The sequence below is a fragment of the Python bivittatus genome, unplaced genomic scaffold (assembly GCF_059951505.1).
Source record: "Python bivittatus isolate LINGU-HERP-01145 unplaced genomic scaffold, Pbiv_v1 ctg000190_np1212, whole genome shotgun sequence".
Taxonomy (NCBI): domain Eukaryota; kingdom Metazoa; phylum Chordata; class Lepidosauria; order Squamata; family Pythonidae; genus Python; species Python bivittatus.
Genome location: NW_028277042.1, coordinates 14,220,362 through 14,246,004, shown reverse-complemented (window position 1 = coordinate 14,246,004; position 25,643 = coordinate 14,220,362). Strand labels below are relative to the sequence as shown.

The window sequence follows — 25,643 nt, the reverse complement described above, 5'->3', positions numbered from 1 at the left end:
TTTTTTTGCGCCGAACTTTTAGGGCATTTTGGCACCAGCTTTTTGAGGGCAAAATTCAGGCTACCTAGACACTGAGATCTGCAATCACGCTAAGCTGAATCGACCACCATGGTCTGGGTTCCCACAACACTCTACCCGCAGATAGACAAGGCCCTGCGTGGCGGAGGGCCCCAGGTGTTACTCCGTTGTGTAAAGCCAGCCACAAGCGCAAACTGTAGGTTGGAGAAACGGGACTTCTGCAGCAACGTTCTGCAACCGCCGGACTACAACTCCCATCCTCCCCCACCCAGTTGGATGAACAGGGAAGTCTGCTCCACGGAACCAGCTGGCAGCATTTCCGCTGCGGCACGCCCCTCCTTCGGCGCCCGAGTTCCCGCCTTCCCCTTTCCATCTGCCTCAAGCTCCGCCTCCATGGAACGCTGCAACTCCGCTCATCAGCCGCGGCGTTCTACCGCGCCTCCTGCCGTTTGCCGATTGGCTCCGCCGCGCCGGGAGTCCCCTCCTTCGGGCCAACCGCAGCGCTCCTGCGCGTGACGTCGACGGCGAGGGGCTCCGCCGCGGAGGTTTGAAATTTACACCGAAGGGCTCTGGGCGGCGGCGGGCTGCGATGGAGGAGCCGAGCGAAGGCGGGCCGACGGGGGCCGCCCTGGAGGCTGGATCGCGGATGGCCGCGGAAGAAGCGGGAGTGGCGGCAGGAGCGGTCGGGGCCGGGGAAGAAGAGAGGGAGGCTCGCCCAGAGGTGGAGCCGGAGCGAGGGGGCGACCAGTTAGCAGAAGCCCCCTTGCCCCCCGCCCCGGCCGGCGGCAGCAGCAGCTCCGCGATCCGGGAAATCGCCGAGGACCCCAGTTCAGGTGAGCCTCACTTGTCCCGCTGTCTTCGAGGCCCAACCCGCTTCCGAGCTTCAGTCTTCACACGACCCTCTCTGACCTCGTCGCTAGTTGTTCTCTCGGTTCGCCTCCGGACGTTCTGCCGCTCATTTTAAAAAGCTGGAAGTGGTTTACTGTAGATGCGCAAACGGGATAATGATAATATAATAATATAATATTTAGTATATATTACATTATAATAAATAGAATACATATTATATTATATTATTATTATTAATAATAATGTGAGAACGACTGTGGCAAAAAAAAGCAAAAATAATACCAATAGTTATAGGCACCTTGGGTGCAATCCCAAAACATCTGGAGCACCACTTGAAGGCCATCAGCATTGACCAAATCACCATCAGTCCATTGCAAAAGGCAGCTTTACTTGGGACAGCTGACATCCTGCGATGATAAACCTTTAACCCCATCAAACAACAACATCTGCCTATCCCAGGTCCTTGGGAAGGACTTGATAGGTGGATAAAAAATGCCAAATCCTGTCTAAACATCTGGCTGTGTGACCAACCGTAATAATATGTTGGTGCCTTCAAGTCAGTGTTAACTCCAGGTGACTGGAGAGGTTGCTGCAGTTTTCTTGGCAAGATTTTCAGAGGTGGTTTGCCATGGCCTCCTTCCTAGGGCTGAGAGAGAGGGACTGGCCCAAAGTCAACCAGCTGGCTTCATGCCTAAAGCGGGATTAGAACTCATGGTCTCCTGGTTTCTAACCTGATGTCTTAACCACTACACCAAAGTGGCTCTGATACAATAATAATACAGGTAGTCCTCGTTTAGCAACCGCAATTTGTACCGGCAGCTCTGTCTTTAAGCGAAGCAGTTGCTAAGTGAAACCGCAACAGTGCTTACGATCCGACTTCAGCTTTCCTTTGCTTTACAGACCTGCGAAGGTTCTAAATGCGAGGATTGTTCTCAAAGTTACTTTTTCATCACTGTTGTAACTATGAATGGTCGGTAAACGAGGCAGTTGCTAAATGATAATAATAGCCATAATAATAGTCATAATAAAATATAATGATTCTGGATGCATGTGCAAAAGATGGGGGGGGCGTGAATGACTTTTCCTTTTGCTACCAGATGTGGATGATGAGAGTAACTACAGCGAGGACAGCAGTTGCAGTGACTATGGGAGTCACGACAGGCCTGGAACAGCTTTGCAAAGGGTGGTGTCAGATGGAAAAGCTCTTCTCCCAGACACTTTCCAGACGAACAACCTCCTCTTCTATGAGAGATTCAAGACCTACCAGGATTACATGTTAGGTGAGTGACTTTAGGCTTCCGTGGTTATCCTATAGCTTGCTGTCAAGGTTCTGGGGGTAGCTATCCCTTATATCTTTGCTGAACTGGGGTCCTTTCTGGTTTGTTACTCATTTTATTTGTATGTCACCCCCGGTAGACGTTTCTAGACACCTAAGAATGTCTCCTCACCTAAGCAGCTCTCCTCGCAAATCACAAATACCTTTAAAGCCTAAACTTCCCCTTGCAAATTGTCTATTTTCGTAGAACTTCCTGCCTCATCTCCTGACGCGCTAGTTTTTGCTCATAAGTTCACACCTGACTGCTTCTCCTCCTGTTCGATTAAATCCCAGTTCAGTCTTCTCCAGTCTGGTGGCCTTGAGATGCAGTGGAAATGCAACTTCCACATCTTCCAGCCAGAAACAACGTTTGGACATGTTGGAAAAGCCCCTCTAGTTTCCTAACCCTTGTCCAGATGTCCAACCTTTAATGGTGGTTTTTCATTTACTTTCTGTTTCATGTTTCCCACCAAAACACTCACAAAAAATGGAGCTTTAAGTTGGCCATCACAGCTCCATGTCTTCGTCAAATGGCCATTTTATGCCATAAGGCTGATTTGTTTTTATTCACCAAAGAGAATCACATGTTTGACTGGTATTCTTTGGAAATTTGAGTTTCAGCCAGGGATGTAAGAAATACCCAAAAGGTCTTAATGTATAACAAGCAAGTGTTTTTTTTGTAAACCCACAGTTGATACAGCTGAAATACTTAGTTTTGGTAAAAATGTGTTTTAGCTGTTTGTTATTCTATATGTCTAATGCCCAATTATAGAGATAATGGTCTTTTCCATAATCTACCCATTAGATTTCTATATTTTATAATATTATTTTCCAATTCTTTTTCCTCAATTCTGCTGCCCCAGTAGATGTATTGCCACAACTACCAAAATTACCATTTTCTTTTCAATTATTGTTAAACCTGTCGTGTTGTATTCTAGATGGCAATCAGTTTGCATGCGAAAATCCCGTAACCTTTTAAAATAATCATTTTCAACAACTTTTTCAGTGTTGAGATTGTAGCACATTTGGGAAACTTTGAAATTCAAACTTTTGCACAGGGACCGATGGATCATAGTAGCTACAGTGACTTGACGTTGTTTATAGTATGATGATGATAACAATAATAATAGCAACAATGTAGGCAAGAAGCATAATACATATGTTGTCCCTGATTTAATTTTTAGCTGACTGTAAAGCCTCGGAGGTGAAGGAATTCACAGCAGAATATTTGGAAAAGGTTCTTGAACCCTCTGGATGGCAAGCCATCTGGCTCACGAATGCGTTTGAAGTCTTAGTTGAGGTAAGCAAAACATAGTTATGCTATTTAGTTGCCTGCTTTCAAGCTTCAGAACAGCTAATGGGTGTTTTTTTTTTTAAAAAAAACCCATTTTTGATGGATACATGAAATCCCGTCTGAAAATTGAGTCGGTGCCGGAAGAGCAGCAAGGCAATATCGGTAACATGTAACTTCCAGCTGAAAAGAAGACTCTGTATGTGTGAAGGAATGGTTGGATGAAGGCCGCGCTCGGGGAGATAAGCATTCCCTTAGCCCCCAACAGGAGTGTGGGAAGTTTAAGAAGATGAGACTGGCACCACTCTAAGGAATTCACGGTGTTTTGGCTTGCTGGCTTGGGAAGTTTAGATTCAGTCTGGAGAGATTTCTGTCTTGAGGTGGAAGCTAATAAATGCAACAGAACTGTATTTGCACTGTCTCGTGGAGTTCTTTGGGCTGAACCTGACAGTATGCATACACGTTTCAATCTTTCCATGTACATATTTGACTCTTTTTCACCCAAGGGTGGAGAGATGAACTGGATACTAGCAAAAGGCTAGGCTGACTCCTTGGGCTTTTAAAAATCATTGAATGTTGGAATTGTGACCTTGTCACGGAGGTGGTCTAAAGTGGAAATGATCCTGTGAATGCAACGTAACAGTTTGGCCAAGTTGGTAGTGATCCCAAACTCGCTTGCTCTGGATTGTAGGAATGAAGAGATGGAAGTATTGCAGGTTGCCCAACTTATAAAAATATGTGAATTAGGTCCTACGGCTTTGCTCATCTTGTTTCTGATGGATTTGCTGGTCAGGTTGCCCTAAAATATTCAACGTGCAGCTTCCGTTTGAAGATCTCATATTGCTCTGAAGGGACATAGAGTCTTTGCTAAGCAAACTGCCTGCAACTGCAAATGGATTGATCTTTTTTTCTTAGTGGAAACAAGGGAAGCAGAAAATGGAGGTCGTAGGAAGGAAGGTACCATACCAGTCCCTGTGATTTGAATGTGACTTCTCACAGCAGGCATCTCCTTACAGTTTGATATATCAGAAAAAGGGCATTGTGATTCCAACACAGACTGCTTGGAAACCCTTGAGAAATGGAGATTTAAGCTGGCCATCACAGCTCCATGACTTTCGTCAAATGGCCATCCTATGCCAGTGGGCGTATTTATTTCTGTATTGCTTTTCTTTAAGGCAGTGTTTCTCAACCTCAGCCACTTTAAGATGGGTGGACTTCAACTCCCAGAATTCCCCAGCCAGCTATTGAAGGAGAGAGCGATAGGACTTCTCCCTTTTTCTTCTCCCAATCCTGAGAAGTGGGGTGGTGGAGAGATTGTGGTTAATCTAGGGTTTATCCAGTGAACGCCCTGATGGATTGGAGACTGGACCCTGGGTCTCCCCAGTTCAAGCCCAACACTTAGCTGCTATTGATATGTATCCTCCTATATCTATCTATCCTCTGGGGGAGATGGGCAGCGTACAAATTTAATAAAGAAATAACTAAATAAAAATAAAATTTCACGCTAGCTGATAGCAAATTCTATAAATCAATACGTGGTTTCCTTCTGTACAGGGGTTCGGCCCGTGGCTTCGGGAAATTGCTGAACTACCATTCCCATCACCCTTTAGCATGGGCTGGGCCTGCTGGGAACTGTAGTTGAACCACATCTGGGGTGCTCCAGTTTCTCCCCAAGAGCTGCTTTCTCTGCAGATCAAGTCTGGTGCTGCCAAACTCCTTATAAGCTGTTGCAAATAAGACTTTGCTTCCTTTTAGGGCGAGGTTGCTCCAGAGGGGGAAGAAAACCGCTCACTGCGTGCTTTCTTGTTTTCCTAACCCGGCAGGTGGTCGATGTGGAATATGCGTCCCTGAAGGCTGTGGTTCGCCTCTCCCAGCCTTTCCGGTGCAAGGTGCAAGAGGCGGGCTTCACCTCGGAGCACGTGTGCGCGCTGTTGGAAGTGAAGGAGTACCAGCTGCCGCTGCAGGAGCTGTGGGTCGTGTTTGACGAATCGGGAGAATTTGACCAGACGGCACTTGCTATAGAGCATGTCAGGTAGACTGTGCTGGCCTGGGGGTGAGGGAGAGATGTAGTTTCAAGTTTCTGACTAGTTCTGTCTGGTGTATGTAAATTCTGGGAGACTGGGAGCAAGGCTTCCCTTCCCTTCCCTTCCCTTCCCTTCCCTTCCCTTCCCTTCCCTTCCCTTCCCTTCCCTTCCCTTCCCTTCCCTTCCCTGGCCGCATTTCCTTTAGGAAATCTTCCGCAAGCTTCATGCTGTCACTTATGGGTAGAGTTGAAACAGTGGATGGAGCCACAGCCAAAATAGATACCTTTGTCTTTTTCACCCACCCCCCCCACTTTTCTTTAACTTCTTGTCCCTTTCTCTTTATGCAGCAAACTGTTAGAAAAAGGATAGCTTGATCTTGCTGGAAATCTAAAATCATTCTGGGTAGAAACCTTTTGAAAACAGGTGTAGGGCCTTGTCTTTAGAAGAAGCTTGATCCGTGTTCACGTACAGTGCTTACCCGTGCTTAACTTAATCAGGGTGCCCTAAAGTTTTAGGGATTTGCACTATGATTGAGCCATGAGCTAGCTCCCCAAGCTGAAGTTGCAGAAGCGGCTGGACCAAAAGGCGATTGGCTTGTTTCGGGTTCATCACATTGCGTGAACACAGCTGGTGCTTCTCCCCTCTCTAAAGCTGGTCCTTTAACACATAATAGCTTGCAAGAAGGAAACTTGGCATGCAAAAATTATAATCTCTCCCTCCCATTCGTAGTTAAAAAAGAATTGTAAGGTGAGTAGCACTTATGCACCGAGTTGTTAGGGACCCCCTGCCAGGGGCAGGAAGTAATATTGGAACAAGATAAGGAATTGGCTACAATGGCTATTTTCCACATGGCCTGCGGGGCGAAAGTGTGAAAACTGGCGATAACACTGATGAAGAAATGAAAGGGAAAGCAAAGACACCAGGAAAGCTGGCCCAGCCAGAAGTCAAGATAAAATACTAGGGTTAGCTTTACACATGGTATTCAAATGGCCCAATGGGAGAGAATGAGGTTAAAAGGTTTGAAATTCATATTGCCATATAATTTAAGAGAATTTTTATAAAATGATGCACCCTTGGTATATATCCCCTGAGAAATTGTCTAAGATGTATAAAGGTATTTCTAATCACTGTTGGAAATGTGAAAAACATGAAGGGACATTTTGTCATGCATGGTGGGCTTGTGAGAAAGCGAAAATATATTGGACACAAATACGTACGGCGATGCAGAGAGTTTTAGACATTAATATTCTGACGAAACCGGAATTTTTCTTACTAGGACTTATGGATAGTCATCTAGAAAAGGTTTACACATTGTAGGAAGCCATAATGTGGTTTAGAGTTGGGGGCATTCAGAATGCCTGTTGGGCATTCTGTGGACGCCTGTTGGTTGTGGCTTACTCAGTGAACAATGATTAAGGCAAACCAGGGCTTAATGTCACGTGTGAACCAAGGCCATATTTTTCATCTGCCCTGCCTTGTGAATCTTGCGGTCCCTTAGCTTACTTTTTTGGATCTACAGGTTTTTCTATAAGCACATTTGGCGGAGCTGGGATGAAGAAGATGATGATGACTTTGACTACTTTGTCAGATGTGTGGAACCTCGGTTGCGTTTGTAAGTAAGGAATTTTTTTTTTAAAGCCTGGGTTACACAACATGGGCTTGGTGGGCAGTGTGTTGCATGCAGTTATGTTTATGGCATGGTTTTCATATGGAGTGGTTAAGTGGGCAGGGCGTATCCGGTTGCTAGGGCCCCCAGCCCATTTGCAGTTACTGTATGCATCAGGCTGGGAGGGGGTAGCTATCAGCTAGCTATACAAGTAGTCCTTGACTTATGACCATATTAGGGACTGAAAAATTTGTCCTTAAGCAGTGCAGTCATTAAGCGAGGCATCACATGACCGCACCTGATTTTACAACATTTTTTGCAGAGGTCGTTCAGTGAATCACATGGTTAAGTGAATTGCGTGGTTCCCCATTGGTTTCGTTTGTCGGAACCTGGCTGGGAAGGTTGCAAATGGTGGTCATGCGATCCTGGGACGCTGCAACTGTCATACATACATGCCGGTTGCCAAGCACCCAAATTTTGATCACGTGACTTCTGGGATGCTGCAATGGTCGTAAGTGCGAGGACCGGTCACTTTTTTCAGTGGTGTTGTAACTTTGAAGGGTAGTTAAATGAATGCTCATAAATCGAGGACTACCTGTATTGCAAATCAAGAGAGGGAGGCTGGGAAGAGAAATAGGAGAAAACTCAACGTAGGGCTGGATGAGTTTAGTCCACTGTGGGCGGGAGAGTAGTGAGTGGAGCAGACGGGGAGAATTTCAGGAATTTCCCTCCCCCCCTTCCACATTCTGTACTTCAAGAATTAAATAGTTTTATTGATATTGTCAGGCTGAGAAACTGGCGGTGAAAAGATTCAGGAAGAGAGTGCAGGGGTATTGTTGGCTCTGTCTGAGGCATTGCACCCATCTACCACTAGATGGCACTACAGAACTGATTGTAGATCAGTTGATGGAAAAGTGTTTAATTAATGGAAATCCAGCCTGGTTTGATTATGTTCCAACGGTTAGAGCCCCATCCGCTACCCGACGCCTCGGGAAAATGCTTGAGCGTCCTGAAAGAGGATGTTGGCTTGTTCCTCTTTTGGATGAGTTCATCTTAAAATTAGATCACAACCTTTTGGGTCAGGTTGCGTGGACTTTGTCTTGTTTCCTTTTTGGCATTCTGGGATGTTTGCAGAGCCGCGGTCGGCGGATTGTACCCCAGGGGTGCAGATTGCAGGTTGATTTATTCTAAGACGTTGAAAAGTGAATGCAATCTTCCTCGTGAATGAAAGGAAAATGAGCCGGCCTTTCTCCACGGAGCCCTAACATGTGGGGTACTCCTTGACAGTGCAGGGCAAATGCCCTGTTTCCTTGTTGCTTGGCAACAGCAGTGCAGAGGAAGACTTTTTTTCGGAGGGGGGGAGGACCCTGTCCTCTTGAACAGCTCTCTTCCAAAATGGCTTTGTGGCTTGGGTTCTGGGGAACCTGTTTTACTCCATTAAACAAGGGAAGTTTTGACAAGGTCTTAACTGAAATGGATTCTGTCTGCTCAGTCGGGCGCTCTGCCAGTCTTCAGAAGGGCCTTGCTGGATGAGCGCAAAAGGCCTTCTTGGTCCGGCACGCCAACCTTGTCTTCTTCCACCGTGGAAGGAATTTGAGAGGCATTTGCTCACACAGAAGATCTAAAGGCAATAGTGTTCCTCTGCAATTGACATGAAAGATATTTATTGTGGATAAACGCGGTAGATAGGAAATATGTTCCCACTCCCCCCCCCCCCCCCCGTAAGCCTTGGATAGCAGCAATGTGACTTGGTCCTTCTGCCTTTCTGCCTCCCTTTCTTGGAATATGTTTCCTCTCCTACCTCAGGCAGTGCACTGCTGCAGAAAAGACACACTGCTTTTGCCAAAGCTTGGTGTTAACTGATTGCAAGGAGCTTTTGAAATTAAGCCAGAGGCCACAGGTTGTCCACTTCTGATCTACAGTCCTAGGATGCTGCAAGACATGGGTGTGCAAAGGTGCACTGGCCTGGACCACAGAGGTTCCATTAGCTCATACACTTAATTATGGACCTTTACTCTGTTTTCCATGAATTGAACTATTCCCTCTTTAAAGCAGAGGCTCTTGCTGCATCTTGTGGTGTGACACAAATGCATGAAATACAGGTAGTCCTCCTTTAACAACTGCCTTGGATAGCAACCATTTGCAAATACAATGATAATTAATGGTAATAAAAAATTCATTTTCCCACCAATGCCTGCATTTACAATAACAAAAACCTTCAGAGTGAAACTGATTAAGGTCTGGTCAGTTTCAGGCAACAGTTGGTGGGAGGGTTCTAATCAACTATTTAAGGTCACAGCTGAGCTTGTTAACTTGCCCTTAGCACTTCTTAAGAAGGTGCTGCTCTGCTGATAAAAGCACCTCAGGAAGAGACACAGCAACTAGTGATCTTCCCGGTGTTCCTCTCTCTCTTAGTCATGTGTTCACTTTGTGACCATTTTGCTTAATGACCAAGTTGTTGGAACCAATTCCAGTCACAGAATGAGGACTACCTGTAATTGTCTTTTTTTCGTGGTTGTCAGCCACCTTGTGCAATTACATCAACGGAAAGGTAGGTTATAATTTTGGTAATAAAACAAAAGAAATTCTCTCCACTGCGAAGTGAACATGCTCCATCTAGCTCTCTGTTCTGTTTTTTTCGGGGGGTAGGGGAGGGAGGTGTTCCTGGTAGCAACTTGGTAAGACCTGCAGACTTTTTAAATTCAGGTTTTGTTGCACAGACTTGAGGAATTGTTGTGACATCGATACAGTTCCGCTGTGATGGAATGGAATTATGAAGGCCAAGCTCAGGGAGATAAGCATTTTCTTAGCTCACCGGAACCGCGTGGGAGGAACAAGAGGATGAGACTGGCACCGCCCTGAGGAATTCACACTGTTGTGGCTGGAGGACTTTGGGAACTGGGGTTTCAGTCTGGGAAGATTCTTGCTAGAGGTTGTAGCTAATAAACATAGCTGGACTGAATTTGCATGGTCTCTTGGAGTTCCTTGGGCTAGGCCTGACATCTGCCCTCCAATCACCTCCAACCTTGGAATTCTAGGTATTATGACATCATAGAAGATCGGGTCTCATCAACTCTTGTGTCAGACTATCACAGCCGTCTTTCCCAGTGCGAAGAACTCTACTGCAAGTTCCAGGTTCTAAGGAACAGCCTCTCGGCCTGTGATTCCGACTCTGAGAAAGACAATATCTCTGTGGTGGAAGGGATGAAACTTTATGACCAGATAGAGCACCTGAAGCAGAAGTTGAAAATGATTGAGAATCTTCTATTCAGGTGAAGCAAATATTTAGATTTTTAAATCTCTGAAACAAAGTATTATGTTGCTGGCAGAATCTAATGCAAAGAGGTCTCCCCCGCCCCCAGTTTAAATCCTTTGGGGGAATAATCTAGTTTGCTTACCTTGGTCTCACGGCCAAAGCAGATGATATGTTAAATTAACTGCAATGCATGGATTTGCTTTTACTTCCGTTAAAAATAGCTGCCTCAGGAAAATAGGGGGAAATCAGAAGTGTGCAACCTGCGATTTTAAACGCTTTTATTGCAGTTCTTGGAGTTATCAGACTGCAGCCCAGATTTCATTCCCTCTTTTACTTTGAGGCAGGAAACACACCAGCTGTAGTGTAAGCCTTCCATAGGTATTTAAATATAAACTGCTACTATCCACCAACTGTCAGAAAGAGCACTCCCAGTCTTTCCCACTGTGCACCCTCTTTGTGTGCTCTGGGACTTTCAGCGCATTGAGCATAATTCCTGGTCACCAAAAGTCCGCATGGGACTTCTTCCCCACTTTCTCCCCATACTGATTTCCTAATAAAGGGTGAAGGAGACAAACTGGGGACATAGAATGTTTGTAAGACTGGTATTTTTTGGTGGGGGGGTTTAATGGATCCCTCCCTCTTCCTTGATATTCCTTTGCACATTTTTGACAGCTTGACCAGCGTCGTATACCATACGTTAGTGTCTTATTGTTGAATCCGATTGGAACCAGATCTGATCCTCACATTCCCCTCTAACCAGCTGCTTTGGTTTTGCAGGTACGTCTTTGGTTATAAGAAGCACGCTGGCCTCAGAGAGAAAGGAGTCCGTTCCTCTGGTGTCACCGTCACCCACGTTGTCTGTGCTACAGTCAAATCGAGCTTCCTGCAATGTCTACTCAGGGACAAACTTTCTCCAGAGCGTTTCAATGAAGAAATTGAAATCCAGGTTTGCTTGTTCAACTATTGTTGGTTAGATTTGTATCTTCCCTTCCCTTTAGAGTTTCAAGGTCCCGGCCATGTAGCACTTCCTGTGTTCTTTTTATAACGGTTGTAAAGTTTATTTAAGATGGTTAATCAGTCAGGGATAGTGAACACAAATACAACCAAAACACCATAGAAAATGAGAAATGAGAGGAAAATAAAAAATAAATAAAAATAAAAATAGCTGAATCACTAAGGGGAGAGAAAAATGATTACATTAAGCTGTAAATACAGTGTAAAGCAGTGTTTCTCAACCTTGGCAACTTGAAGACGTGTGGACTTCAACTCCCAAAATTCCCCAGCCAGCTGGCTGGGGAATTCTGGGACTTGAAGTCCACACAACTTCAAGCTGCCAAGGTTGAAAAACACTGGTGTAAAGGAATTAATTGTGACTCACTTTTGGGCCCTAGCCCTGAAATTCAGTCATGACTTATTATTGTCATCTTAGATGTGCAGCAGGAACAGAGTTAGCAATCTGAACAGTTTTAAATACTTGGTAGCTACTTTGCTGTGCCAGAGAGAACCTGAGTAGGTACCTTCATAGCTGCTGAGCCAAATTTGGCTACGGGGCATTGTTCCCCAACAACTTTTGTAGGGTAGGTTGAGCTGAGAGTGGGTAACTGGCCCTAAGTAACAAATGAGTTTCCATGGCAGAGAGCGGATTTGAACTTGGATCTTCTCCATCCTGATCAGAGTAGACCGTATTGGCTCACGTTGATGTGGGAGATGTCTTATTTCGTCTCATAGCAGCTGTTGCGCGCACAGCTTCTTTTAACCTAGCAGACGGGGAGGTGAATTGGGAGATTTCAGAATTTTCCATACAATGTTTGGCGGTTTTCATTCTTGCTCTCTAAAGTTTGCGGTAATGCAGAACTACAAGATCTTCTGCACCCTTTCCTAAGTTTTGGGTGTGGACTCCAAACATCTCTGGCCAGCTGTAGTTTTATGCTGTTTTATGCTGTTTTATACTGCTTTATTGGTTGTAAGCTGCCCAGAGCTGTTTTTAAGATGGACAGCTATATAAATATTTTAAATAAATAAATAATTTTTTAGAAAACGGGGCAATGGTTGGATGAAATGAAATGAATGGGGGATATCTTCTCTGAGTTTGATTAACTTTCATCTCACCCTGAATCAAAGCTCATTTCTTGCTGCTCTTCCTTCCAGCCTTTTCTGCTTTTTGACATGCGTCTCCCTACCACGTTGCGCTCTCCAGCTTTCATTGTTCGGTGTGTTCTTTCTAGTTCCACAACGATCCACAGTCTGCTCTGAATGCTTGCTATGAAGGAGACCGAATCATAGTTTGTCCTGGTCATTACGTTGTTGAAGGAGTGTTGTCTATCTCCGACTCTATTGCACTAGAAGGTGAGTATTTCTGTTAAGAGTGGTCTATTTTTAACTTCTCTCTCTAAAAAAAATAAAAACAAAAAACAAAAAATTTTTTCATGGGTGGGGAAGTATCACAACACAGATATTCCACCATTTTTATTCCAAATGTGCATTATAACTACATCGGGTGTTCCATTTTCCCCTCTCATGCATTCCTCTCTACTGGGTGCCCTGTTTGAATTCCTAAATGATATTATTTTTGCCACTGTGATGCAATTATCCTGGGATGAGAGATTTTAGAGATTCTGAATGCAAACTGGGATAAAACCTAAGTATTGAGGCTGATTCTGTGCAGATGAAATTTCTTAACATTAGACTCCCTCGTTCCTATCCTTCCATATTCTTTTATTTAATTGGCAGCACCAATTGTCTATAATTAATTGTCTAGCATTTCTGAAGGTGCATCTCCTTGATGAGCACATGAAAGGTTGCTTAATTGCTTTTTTAAAATCCATATTTTCTTTCTTAAAAATGAATCCAAATCAGGGAACAATTTTAAGAAAATAAGAATAAATTAAAAAGCGAAGGTTTCAAATTTATTGTAAACTAAAGTAAACATTCAGTAAAAGTATTGGGGCCAGGAGGTTAAGTGAGCTCTGTTAATTGATTGGTTTCATTGTTGGTTATTCCTGTTGTAAAATGGGAATTATTTTTTTCAACCTTGGACATTTGTTACCTGAATTGTTGGTTTAATTTTAATTTTTGGTTTTACTTTTCATGCAGTGCTATGAGACGGGCAGCCATATAAATTATATAAACAAACAAAAACTTATAAAAATAATGTGCCAAATATCATTAATAGCCTAAAGTCTTCAATACAGGAGAATCCCAAATCAGATCAAGAAGTTCAGCCGTAACAGCTTAATCAGTGCTTGGGTGATTAGATGATCATAAGTTGATGCCAAAAAAGTACCAGGCTTGATGCAAACTTGAAGGAACAGGGAGAGTATTCTACAACCTTTTTTTTGAGGTTCTCACATAGCAAAAGGTTGGCTAGATCCTAGACCACGGAGAGCTTTGCAGTAACACTGTGCAGTGTTTTTGAATTAAAGGCAAAAAGCCTTCAGATCCTGGACATACAGGTAGTTCTTGTCTATCCTTAACCCAAATGTGGCCTTTTAGTGCAGCTACAGACTCCCTGGAAAAGACACAGCTGCTTTAAAGAGCTGCAGACAGAGGCTGCCCGTGCAGAGCATCCTCAACAAATCACGAAAGCACCAAAATGATGACATGCGTGCGGTGATGTCATCACACTGACACCACCGTTACTCACAAGTCATAATTTGCCCATGCTTCGGATGTCCCAAAACCTGTGGGCCCCAAAGCATGTTCTGTTGTTGAATCCAAAGGGTGTCCCCAGCTGTGATAAATACAGTGGTACCTCGGTTCACGAACTTAATTCGTTCCACGATTCTGGTTGCGAACCAAATCAAATTTCCCCGTAAGGTTCAATGTAAATAAGGTTAATCTGTTCTGAAGCATATGTATTTTTTTTTAACCACAAAAATATGAAACAAAGTACAGTACAGTACAGTATGAAGAGAGAGAACACTAACCTTGCTTGAGGCGACACCAAAAAGCTTCACAGCGAGTGTCTGTCTGCGACCGCGATCTCGCCTAGAGGAAGCCACGACCACATGTCAGAGCAGGGAAGATGGCCACGGGTCACGTTCGTCACCCGATGCGGAGTTCGCGAACGGAAGCAAAAATTTGCGAACGCTGCTGTTCGCGAACCGAATTGTTCGTGAACAGAAGCGTTCGTGAACCGAGGCATTACTGTACCAGGATCTTGAAGTTCTCTTGCTAACACACTGGAAGACAGTACCATATTTTCAAATTTCAGTGCCCTCTTCAGCAACAGGGCGGTGCATTTTGCTCAAGCTGCAGCGGGCTTGGGAGATTCCCCCCTTTTTTAACACTCCATGTAACTCTTTTGTAGTAACTGTGTTGTAGGCAAAGCTCCCTGCCAGAAGAACCTGAGGTCTGCCATTCATTGTTAACATAATCGGGATGTGTATTGCTGTTCCAGATTCTTGCCGCTTTCCGGAGCTGGCTTTTGTTGGAGGTTCATTCTTTATCTTGTCAAAACTTCTTAATAGAAAAAGAGCCAAAGGTTTTTAATTTCCTGCTGTTTGGGTTCTAATTCTTTTCCTCCCTGTGCCAGTCATCTTTTTTTTTTTTTTTTACATTGTTGGTTTTTCTGATGATTTTCTTGCTTCCCCTCCGTCTCAAATGTTTGATTTATGCAGATATCCATACCAGCCTGCAGAACCCCTGCAGGATATGGAGTTGCAATAAATTTCATTTATCAGTAGGGGTGAGGATAAGATGGTTTGGGCACGCGGGGTGGTATTTATGACAAATCGCGTCCCGTTGGAGAGGTCAGGCAAACGTTAGCGAGCAAATTAAAAGTGCGCTAGACCAGCCAGAGCCAGAAGCTCTTAAAGAACAAAGCCCGTGTCAAGTTTATTTGCAGAGTCGATACAGTGATTGATCAAGTGTCAGGAAGTCTTACTGCCTGTCATGGGGTGGTTTTCCTCCCCCCTTCCCTTTTGAAAGCCACGGAAGCAGAAGAAGCTGAGCAATACTTTGAAAGAGAGAGGCTGTTCACGATGAGGGTTAATGATGTGGGAGGTATAATTGCAACAGAGGCCAAACTTGAACCGTGGTGACTTGGCAGGAAGCAGACTTGTGTTTTAAGGAGGAAGGGAGGGTTGCTAGCAATCAGATGGTCTGAAGCTTCTTTCAAACTGGGCCCTGGATTATTTTTTTTGTCCCATGCAACCATATCAAGAAATCTAGTGGCCACTTTAATAGACTGACTTGATTCAACCATTGCATTAAGCCCCGGTTTGCTTAAGTATGATTTCTTGATAGGACTGATCATCAGGCTAAGCAATAAATCAAGGTTTACAAATTACAATGGCCAGTTCATATAACATGCTAGGCTAATTCAATCCAACTCACATGCTGGCTTAGTGCAATATGGGGAATCCAGTCACTGACCTACGTAAAAATGGTAAGGCAAAGTAGGGCTTGGTAACTTAGTACAAAGCCCAAACCCAGACCAGTATAGATAATTTTGGATGATGCTTTTAACCTGCTTGAGACAGGATAATTGTCTCTAATTTGTCTGCCTTCAGATCAGATCCCTGCATGGAATTAATCATCATGTAAGTAATTCAGAGTGGAGCAAAAAAAGGGTGGTTTTATAGAATGACTTCTCCCATTTGTTTCCATAATGTCAGGAAGGGAATAGTGGAATTAAAGAGCCACAGGTTCATGCTCAAATTAAAGTGACCCAAAGAAATGACACACATTTTCAGTGTGTTTACGTAACATTTTTTTTTTTTTTAAATAATCCTTTTGACCATTTTTCTGTAAGTGGGCTAATAAGTAGAATGCCTCTAGGGTGCAAAACAAGAGCGCAAGGACTTTCTTCAAGTTCCCAATATTTCTTATGATGGGACATGTGAAACAAAATAGAACAAAATACCTATTTTGTCTTGTGTTGGGAACAAAGCTTTGGAACAGTGTTTTCCGACCTTGGCAACTTTCAAATAGATAGATTTGAACTCCCAGAATTCCCAGCACTGCCTACCCTGGCCGAGGAATTCTAGGTACTAAAGAGCACACATCAGGAAGTGGCCAAGATTGGGAGACATTGCTCTGAAACATGGAGTGTTTTGACCCAAGCTTCAAACGTTTGAAATGCTCATTCCAGATATTTCAAACTTGGGACATTTTGCACACCCCTTAGCATGGACCCATGTGCAACCTTAATTAAATCTTAGCTTCTTATAAGGCACCTAGAAGACCTCCTTTTAAGTAGATCAAGCATTTCTTCATGGGATCCATCTCTTGAGTTTTGGGATGCTTAAAAAAGAAAAAAAATGCAATGATTCTAATGCTATCTATATTCCTGGTTGCCTTGTCGTTATTCATGCTAGTGACAGGCCATAAAAGCTTTACGTGCTCATAAATTTCTTTAAGTGGTTTGGAGTAAACAATAGTGGATAACTGAGTTAACTTAGCCTTGGTCTTAAAAAAAAAAAGCGGTTTTTTTTAAAGACTTACCTAAGCATGAGAAAACAGCAGGCCCTTCCTTAAAATATATTAAAATATATCTCCTCCTATAAATAGGAGATCTGAATCCTGACATGATCGTGACAATATGATCAAATAGACACTTTGTCATGGTCGAACATTAGTTTCTGTCCGTTTTAAGATAATGGAAATAAAAATCTCTCTTAAACTGGAGGTAAGTGTGATCTCCAATTGTATAACATTGAAATTAATGCCTGGCTGCTGATGAGAAGTTGCTTGCTTAATTGCTGCCTTCTAAATGGAGAATATTAGAAGTCCTTTGGATGTGCAACATTTTGGACCCAGAGCCAAGAAGGTGCTCTGTAGTGGACAAGGTGTGCACCCCATACCTGTGGTGCCTCCTTAAAGAAGGGATGTGTCCTTTCCTGGGCTTACAGGGTGGCTATGCAATCCCAGGAAAACACATGCTTGAGGTAAGGAGACTCCATCAACATGCCCATGGTCTCTCAGAAGTGCCTTGTTGCAGCCTGTTGAGACCTCCTTAACTGTGTTTTCCTGGGATTGTGCAGCTACTGAGTGAATCCAGGAAAAGATGCTGCTTCTTTAAAGAGGTGCCTTTCCAGCATGGGATCCAAAGCACAGCTCATCCTTTCTCCTACCTGATTAGTGTGGTGGGATTACCAAGGAGTTTAGTTTATCTTTAAGCCAGCGTGTGCCTTCTAGGTGTACTGCATTATGGCTGGAGGTAGCGTGAACTGTACCTTAGCACATCTGGAGAACATCAGTTTGAGGAAAGCTAACTCAAGGGGTGTGAAGCCATTTGAACATTCCTTAGTACATGACAGTACTTTCCTTAAAACAACACTGTAAAGTAGGTAAGTGATGTTGCATAGATTAGCAAAAGTGGTTTGTTTAATCAAGAATACATCTTCCAATCAATCTTGAGGTTGTAATACTGCTTCCTGAACTTTCTGGTGAAAAAAATTCATTGGCTGCAGCTTCTTTAAAATTAAGTGAGTCATTTTGCGTAATGCACTACCACAATTTTGAACATGTGACCTCACTGAATGCAGCAGGCTATTCTTTGTAATGCAGATGCATAGAATTGTGATTTCAACCCTGGCCAATATGTTTTCTAGAACAGTTCAAAGAGCAGTGGTCAGTGTTTAGAATAATTCTTGGCTGTTCAGCATGATGGGCTTGTAGAACTGCAGAATCTGAATTTCTGTCCTAAATAAGCATGGGATGATGTGGACAGAATATTTGACTAGGAAGGATCTACTGTCTGTGGAGTTCTACTAATCTACAAAAATATACCCCACTTTTTTTTTCTTTTTTTCAAAGGCTATGGGCTGCCAGATGACATCGTGATAGAAAAGCAAGGGAAGGCACATGCTTTTGTTGAGTGTACCGGAAAGGATGTGAAAATCTCCAGCCTGAAGCTCATCCAACATGATGCGGTGAAAGGCATTTTGAGTGAGTTTCTTGAGCTGCCCTGCTGACTTCCCAAGTCAAATGAAGCATATACAACCAATGGATATCCCAAGATGCACTGGTGTGCCTTCTGCTGATTAACCCATGACGAAAGCTATCAGGAGAGAGTTCTGCACAAGTAGCCCGCATTGGCACCCTTGGTTGCTGACATTTCTAGTAGACTGAACCATAAACGACCCATATGTTGAGTTTGCTCCACACACAAAGGCTGTAGAAAATTTAATCAAGGGGAAGACCAACGAAATCTGATATATTGTAGAAATGCATTTGCTAGTTTTTTATCTGAGCTGGTTGTCTGAACACAGTCTTTGTTTTGTATACAGAGAAATATATTTGAGGATCACATCCTTTGGGTGACACCACCTACTGGGCTATAATGTTCAGAATTAACAGCTTCAGGGTATTCATTGTTCTAATTTTACTGTATTCTCTTTTCCTAATCCTTTCTTTCCATGTTAATAACCTATATTGATTTTATGTGTCTTGCTAGAACAGACAAACATGATGACTTTTCTTAACATTTGATGTTCAAAGTTTCTTTAAAGACTTTGTTTCCTAATGGGGACCTGCCACCTCTTCTGTCCTCTTTTCTCCCTCCCTTCCTCCCCCCTCTTGAATTTGATGATTTTTGTTAGCTGTGTCCCTCTGCCTTTTGGAGAAGGTGATAATTAACACTTCATCATTTGAGATGTGGATTTGAATAACAAATGCTCCATGGGCTAGCAAGATTATTTCAGCACCTTTTATGTGAAAATATATTCACTCACCAAAAAAAGTGGGGAGGGGGGGCTTGGGCCACTCTTGGAGAAAGTTACTAATTGCATGTCCCTAATATATTCTTTAAAAGAGTAAATTTATACACTGTGTCCTTTTCAAAAAAATAAGTGTTTAATATAAGCTTGTGCATTTTGGTGCAAGAAAATCAAAACTGGTCTAAAACTTCTTCTCTTCTCCTAGAAATGCCTCTTAATTCCCAAGGACTTCTTTTTCCATCTGCTGTGCTGTAGCTTTCTCTGTTTTGGCATCCTCTAAAGTGTTGGGCAACAAATCTCATGCTGGTTAAGAATTTGGGGAGTAGTAACCCAATAACTCAATAGGGAAAGCTTTATTTTTTTTTTATTTTTAACTGACTTGTTTAGAGTAACTGTAGCCTATTTCTACATACGAGGCTTCTAAAAGCATGTGTGTTGATTGCTACTTTTATCATCAAGGAATGATTGTACTCATTGATTTTTAATCAAAGTGTGTGTCATCAACAAAAGAGCTTGCATACCAGCTCGTGCAACTGAAAAGGCACCTGAGGCTGTGTGTTTGAGATTAATCATCAAATGATGGCTGTATTTGTGCAAATCAACCTCTGTTGACTTAAGAATGAGTTGAGATACCTGACAAAGATGTTTAGCTCAGACATTTTGGAATTCCTTGTTTATGCTCACTGGGAATTTCGGTCTTTAAGTCTTGATTGTTTGCCCACAAATTCAAGAATACAATATTTTTTGCAGGTGTTCATCAAGGAAGGACTACTCTGGAGAACTGCGTGCTGCAGTGCGAAACAACTGGAGTTGCCATCCGGACATCAGCTGAATTCTTAATGAAGAACTCTGATTTGTATGGTGCTAAGGTAGGAGCAGATACTGGCATTAATTTTTTGTCCTCTTTCCTAGAGCACCAAAGTGCTTCTATGGATCCATCACTGTTGATGACATCACTATCAAAAGAAACTGGATTGATAATGCATAAAGTGATTGAATAAAGCCAAGCTACATGGGTTGCCAATACCATTGATGGCACATTGCAGAATCTGGTAGGATTCCAGGAATGAACCCTTTGGCAACTCTGTGTATATTCGTTGAGAAGCAACTCTTGCTGTGTTCAGAAGGACCGGTTGCTAGTGAAGTAGCCATAGATTTGTACAAACTACAGCAAATAGCTGACTCTTCCACGATCACTTTGGAACTTTTTGTAGTTTTCCGTGCTTTTTGCTACATTTACTGCATCTTTCCATCCATTTTATTGATTTCATTTTTCAGTTGGAAAGCAGCTTTCATTAGAGAATTCAAAGTATTTCCAGAAATCACTCTTGTTACTGCTCAGCCCAGACCAAGTAAGCTTCTTCAGTGCCATTGCATCTGAGTTCCTATTTTCTACCTGCTTCTTAACAGTTTCTTCTCTCTAAATTTCAGGGTGCTGGGATTGAAATCTACCCAGGCAGCACGTGTACCTTAATTGGGAATGGTTTACACCATTGTAAAGAAGGAATTCTCATCAAGGTTTGTTCTAGCTTGAGAGCTGAGTACCTTAAAGAAAAGAGTCCAACTTTGGTCTAAAGAGGATGTACTACATTTGCATCTATTATTGAAAAGGATTGTTCAGCTATTCAATTTTTCCTCTTTTAACAGTTTTTCTTCTAGTAAGAAAAAGTGATGGAAAAAGAAGAGAGAACTGCAAATGGAAACGCAGCAAAGAGTCTTGTGGTTCCTTTGCAAACTAACATTGTCATGCTAACCTAAGTTTTGTGGACTAGAATCTATTCCACAAAAATTTGTGTTTCAATCATATAGTAATCCTTTTAGGTGCCCCCAGCTTTATTGTTATTTCTGCAGTGGAGTTACCCTACTGGGAATTGTTACAAATTGAAGGCTGGACTCCTTGTAAAGTTCCATGAATAAGAATTGATTGGATATTTATCGTGCAATTAAAAAGCACCCTAAATTTCTTTATCTAAAACAAGAAGAAGAGTTTCACTGGTAGGAAGATATCGTTTTCATAGGGTTATTTCCCTGTGAGAGATCAAGACTGCATTTGGTGAATCTCTCCCCTTTATTCTCACTACAGACTTGCATGGTAGGTTGGGCTGAGAGAGAGAAATGGTTCCAAGGTCACCCAGTGACCTCCATCATCAAGCTAGGATTAGGACTTGAATCTCTTCAGTCCAGGTTGGGTAAAATAAGAATTGCTTAATTATAATACTGATTAGGAAATTGGAGTAGTATGGAAGCTGATTCCATATGCTGCTTTCTGTATCTCTGGTTAACATCTGGTTGGCAGATGTTGGCAGGATGGTGAATGGTACAGCTTTTATTATTGGTTCCTTCCTCTCCATAAAGCTATTGCATGTGGGCCTTTAGCTTCCCATCAGTAAAAGCGTTGAAAAGGAGTCTTCCCAGTACTGTTGAACTGAGTAGGTCTCATGTGCTTCTCTCTTGGCTTTTAGAACTTCTTAGATGAACATTTTGATGTTCCCAAGATAACCATGGTGAATAATGTGATTCACAATAATGAAGGCTATGGTGTGGTGCTGGTGAAACCTAGAGATGCAAGTGGGATCACGCCAGAAATGGTGGCAGGTATGATTTTAAATGGCTTTGATAAGATGTTACTTACTGGCAACCCATCATCATTGCCATTAAGCTTGCAGAAAGGGCATGAAACAATGAAAGTGGCTGGCTTTACACATTGCAATGTGCCATAAACCAGCCTTTTCATACAGCAACAGCTGGATTCCCCCAATGCACTAAATCAGAACCAAACAAATTATATTATGGCCTAGCATGATATATGAATCCATTGTAGATTAAATCAAACATTACATTGCTATAAATCCTGGCTAGTCTTACCACAATGGCTGGTGTCACAGTTTGGGCTAAGCTGCATGCAGTGTGTGAACCCAGCCATTTCAGCAAAAGAGGCCAAATAACTTTTGCTTTCTGCAGTTAGTAAATGTCCTTATGTCTTATCTATCTGGTCCTATTAACAGATTGTGCATTAAAGCCCTAGGTGGAGAGATCTGAACTTGGGAGTTATCAGTAGTTAAAGCAGATCATGTTACTTGGTTACATTTATGTTGGGCCTTATGCACTGGGAACTTGAGGCACCGTACATGGAGTCTCCCAAAGTTTTATGCCATCCTGTCAAGTAACTCCATAGAATAAGTTGTGCTGAAAGAGTGACCAGCTTAAAACCATCCAGTGAGATCCATGACCAAGAGGGAACTGGAACCTGGTTCTCTTTGATCCTGGTCCACCACATTAATACTATCTTGGCCCTCTAGATTAAATGGTCTATTGACCTCTTTGGAAACAAAGCAGTATTTGGAGAGTTGTTGGATTCAATTCCTGCTTGCATTTGAATGGCTAAGACCAGTTTCAGTATAGTCCTCTTAGAACTTCCTTCATTAGCATCCATTTCATGTGTTAAATCTTTTTTATGTAACATTGCATACTAAATGGGTGCCCAAATTCTTGCTATTTTTTCTCTTTGCTTTGTACTGAGCCCAACACACATCATTTTGTATGCCACCTATGTACATTGACAGAAAAGGAGTCTATGAAAGGAGTAAATAAAAATCAGCTGTAAAATCAATTTGATGTCACTATTTCTGATTTAGAACAAATAAAAGAGAGCAAGCCTGCTGAAGGCACTACCACTGTGAACTATGAAGGTCTGCACGAATGGGCTAATAGCGAATTGGATCTTTACGGAAAAGCCAGTGACTACGATCATGGGGAAGGCAATTCTCAGATTACAGACGAGCTTTCTGCCATATCACTGAAGAAGAACCAGCTGTGCAAAAAGAGACTGAGTCAGTTGGGGGTCACAGAGACAGGAGACAACCAGATGTCTCAGGAAATGTTTGTGTCCATCATGGGCAACCAGTTCAAGCGTAATGGAAAAGGGTGTTTTGGAACCTTTGTTTATTGACTTTCTGAATTGCATTGTAAAGCCAGAGAGATAACCAACAGCCAAGCGCTGATGCCTTCCAGAACAGCTAAAACTCTCTTGACATCTGTTTTTTTTTTTTTAAATCTGGTTATATTTCTTGCTTCAGTGTGCTTCTGGTGTATCCTTTAGAGCAGTGAGTGTGTGCATCACAGCAGTGAAATCCATATATTGTTTGGAGTGAGTTTTGAAGCCATAACTTGAGAGTTGAAAGCTCTCCGGTGACTCTTCTGAAGAGAGAAGCTTCATCCTCATTTGCTTTGTATATCACTTTATTATTATACTATTTATATCTAACATAAATCAGCTCATTTTAAAAATAAAACAAAGCCCTGTACATTTAAAGGGAGACTGTTGGCAGTACCCTTCTACCTCCTGACCGCAAGTAAAATGAACATTTGTTTTTTGAGTAATGGCTGTGCGCCAGTTTCAGCTGTGTTGAGTAAACCTTTATATTTAGCATAGTTGTTCTCTTGTATTTTTCTGGGTACAGAAATAAGCGTTCAAATATTATCAGCTGCACGCTTTACTGTGTGTTGCCTATGTCTGGGGAGTACATTTATTTGGAGAAAATAATGGGATATTGTCTTCTGATCTAGCATCCAGTTCTACCTGTGACCAGAGCAGTTTGAAATATTATCCACCTCTATTGCTAAATTGAGAAGTTCATAAAGGTATGCATGAAACAAATGGTTTGTTTTGAACATGTGCTTCAAAAGTTCTGCAAAACCTTTTTGGGTAGGCTATGGTTCAGAAGAACCAAATCATGGAACATTTTGGTTGTTTGAGGTTTCAGCCACATCAGCATCTAGACGGGTCTTATGGTTGAATACAGCAAATATGATGTGCCTTGCACCTCTTCCGTGTTCTTCGTAGGCTGTCAATCTTTCCAGCATCTTCAGTTCCTCACTAATTGCCATCACCACCAATATCCCAGGCTTTTCCCCATTCCCTCAGAAACACATCCACCAAGGACATTTCTATTTTGGTCCATGCCTGGACCAAACGTGTATGTTTTGATCTGGGTATGGATGAGGAAAATGTTTTATAACAGCAGAGAATATACGTAGCTCACGCTTGAACTGTTGGGTTTTTGGAATTCTCTGAGTTTGGTTGTTTTCCTGTAGATGTCTTGTTACCAGGCTAGGTAACATCATCAGTGCATGGGAAAGTGAAGTTCGTTGGTTTACTGTATATATAATAGCTTGCTTGGCCAGTCTTGGTTGGCTGAGGCTTGCTTGATAAGGGCATTGTTTCTTCCCTGATTGTTCATCTGGTGCTGTTTCCTGCTTATCTAGGTGTTCGTTGCTAGGGAAGATGTACTCTGGACTGTCTACTCTCCAACCACCCCCCATGTATTGATGATGCTACCTAACCAGGTAACAAAATGTCTGTAGGAGAACAACCAAGCTCAGAGAACAACAAAAAAAATGTTTTGTGCATTCCTAATAGGCAGAATTTGGTATTTGGCTGGATGTGGCATTCACAGTATCGTACCTCACAGCTTATCCAATTTTTGCTTAACCATTTAATGTCGTATTGTTACTGGATGTTTGTGCCCCACTCCAGTTGATAAACTGTATATCTTGGCGGGAATAGCCCTGCCAGGTGTTAGAAGGAGCATGGCACAAGATGTGGAATATGGAAAGGTGTTACATGATCCGGCACACCCATTATTTGGTCAAGTACCCACAAAAAGATTGAAATCAAGGAGGAGCTTCTTAGATTGCGCCGAGGAGATTGCTACCACACCTCAGACAGGGCGATTAAAAAGATGGAAATCCCAAGCAAAACATCTTTGCGATTGGATAGAACTGCTTGAGGAGTTGCCTGGAGGTTCAGAGGAGGAGTGGACGGTTTGGAGATGTTTAAATAGACTGTGCACTGGTTTGAGTAGAACTAAAGATCAAATGGAAAAATGGGGGTTTCTTCCTGAGGACAAGGATATTTATTGTGAATGTGGCACTATTCAAACAATTATCCATCTTTTGCAGTGCCCCTTGGGACTGACATGCACACAGAATGACTTACTGGTCGGAAATGCCATCAACGGGGCCCAGCCTTGGGCAAGAATTATATAAATCTATATTTTTATTAAAGTTTTAAAAATGTTTTAAATTTAGATTAATAATGAACTCCCTTCCAGCTCATGCATTTCTGATGCGAGACGAGATCCATTTTTTGCTTAACCATTGAATGTGGGGCTTCCGTGGGCAAATGTTACAGCACAATTAGCTTGGATCACAGACCATGTTATAGAACAAGTGTCTGTTGCTTTTAGAATGCACTCTGCCCCGTTCATAGAATTTCACATGGGCCCCAATTTATAATCCATCTCTAGCCCTGTTTCTTTCTATACCATGATTTCTGCTGTGTTTCTTATCAGAAAGAACAACTAAAAAAAAAAATGGTTGTATTACTTGTCTTGTTGATTGGTAGTGCTGGAGGCTATTCATCTAGAAGTATTCTTTGCCATATTTTTCTCAAGTTCATCTCTGCCCAGTGTTGAGATCCCCAGGTTAATGTGTTTGGCCAAGCCTATAGGAATGTAATTGGGATCTAAATAGCATATGTGAATGAGTATTGAATAGTTAGGCTTGGTACTGTTCACAGCTCACAACTTCCACTTTTTGCAGGGATAAGCTAATTTATCA

At 42.5% G+C, this 25,643-nt stretch overlaps 1 protein-coding gene across 1 annotated transcript; it reads left to right on the top strand.

Moving 5' to 3' along the window:
• The first annotated feature begins 532 nt into the window (after window positions 1-532).
• SHCBP1 (SHC binding and spindle associated 1) lies at window positions 533-23,536 on the top strand. The gene is made up of 13 exons (XM_025164608.2): window positions 533-851; window positions 1,965-2,147; window positions 3,367-3,482; window positions 5,297-5,505; window positions 7,017-7,109; window positions 10,142-10,375; window positions 11,137-11,305; window positions 12,585-12,705; window positions 18,121-18,252; window positions 19,773-19,891; window positions 20,454-20,540; window positions 21,485-21,617; window positions 22,658-23,536. Exons 1-13 carry the CDS (start codon window positions 608-610, stop codon window positions 22,969-22,971), a joined length of 2,154 nt encoding a protein of 717 aa, XP_025020376.2. The 5' UTR covers window positions 533-607; the 3' UTR covers window positions 22,972-23,536.
• Window positions 23,537-25,643: the final 2,107 nt, after the last annotated feature.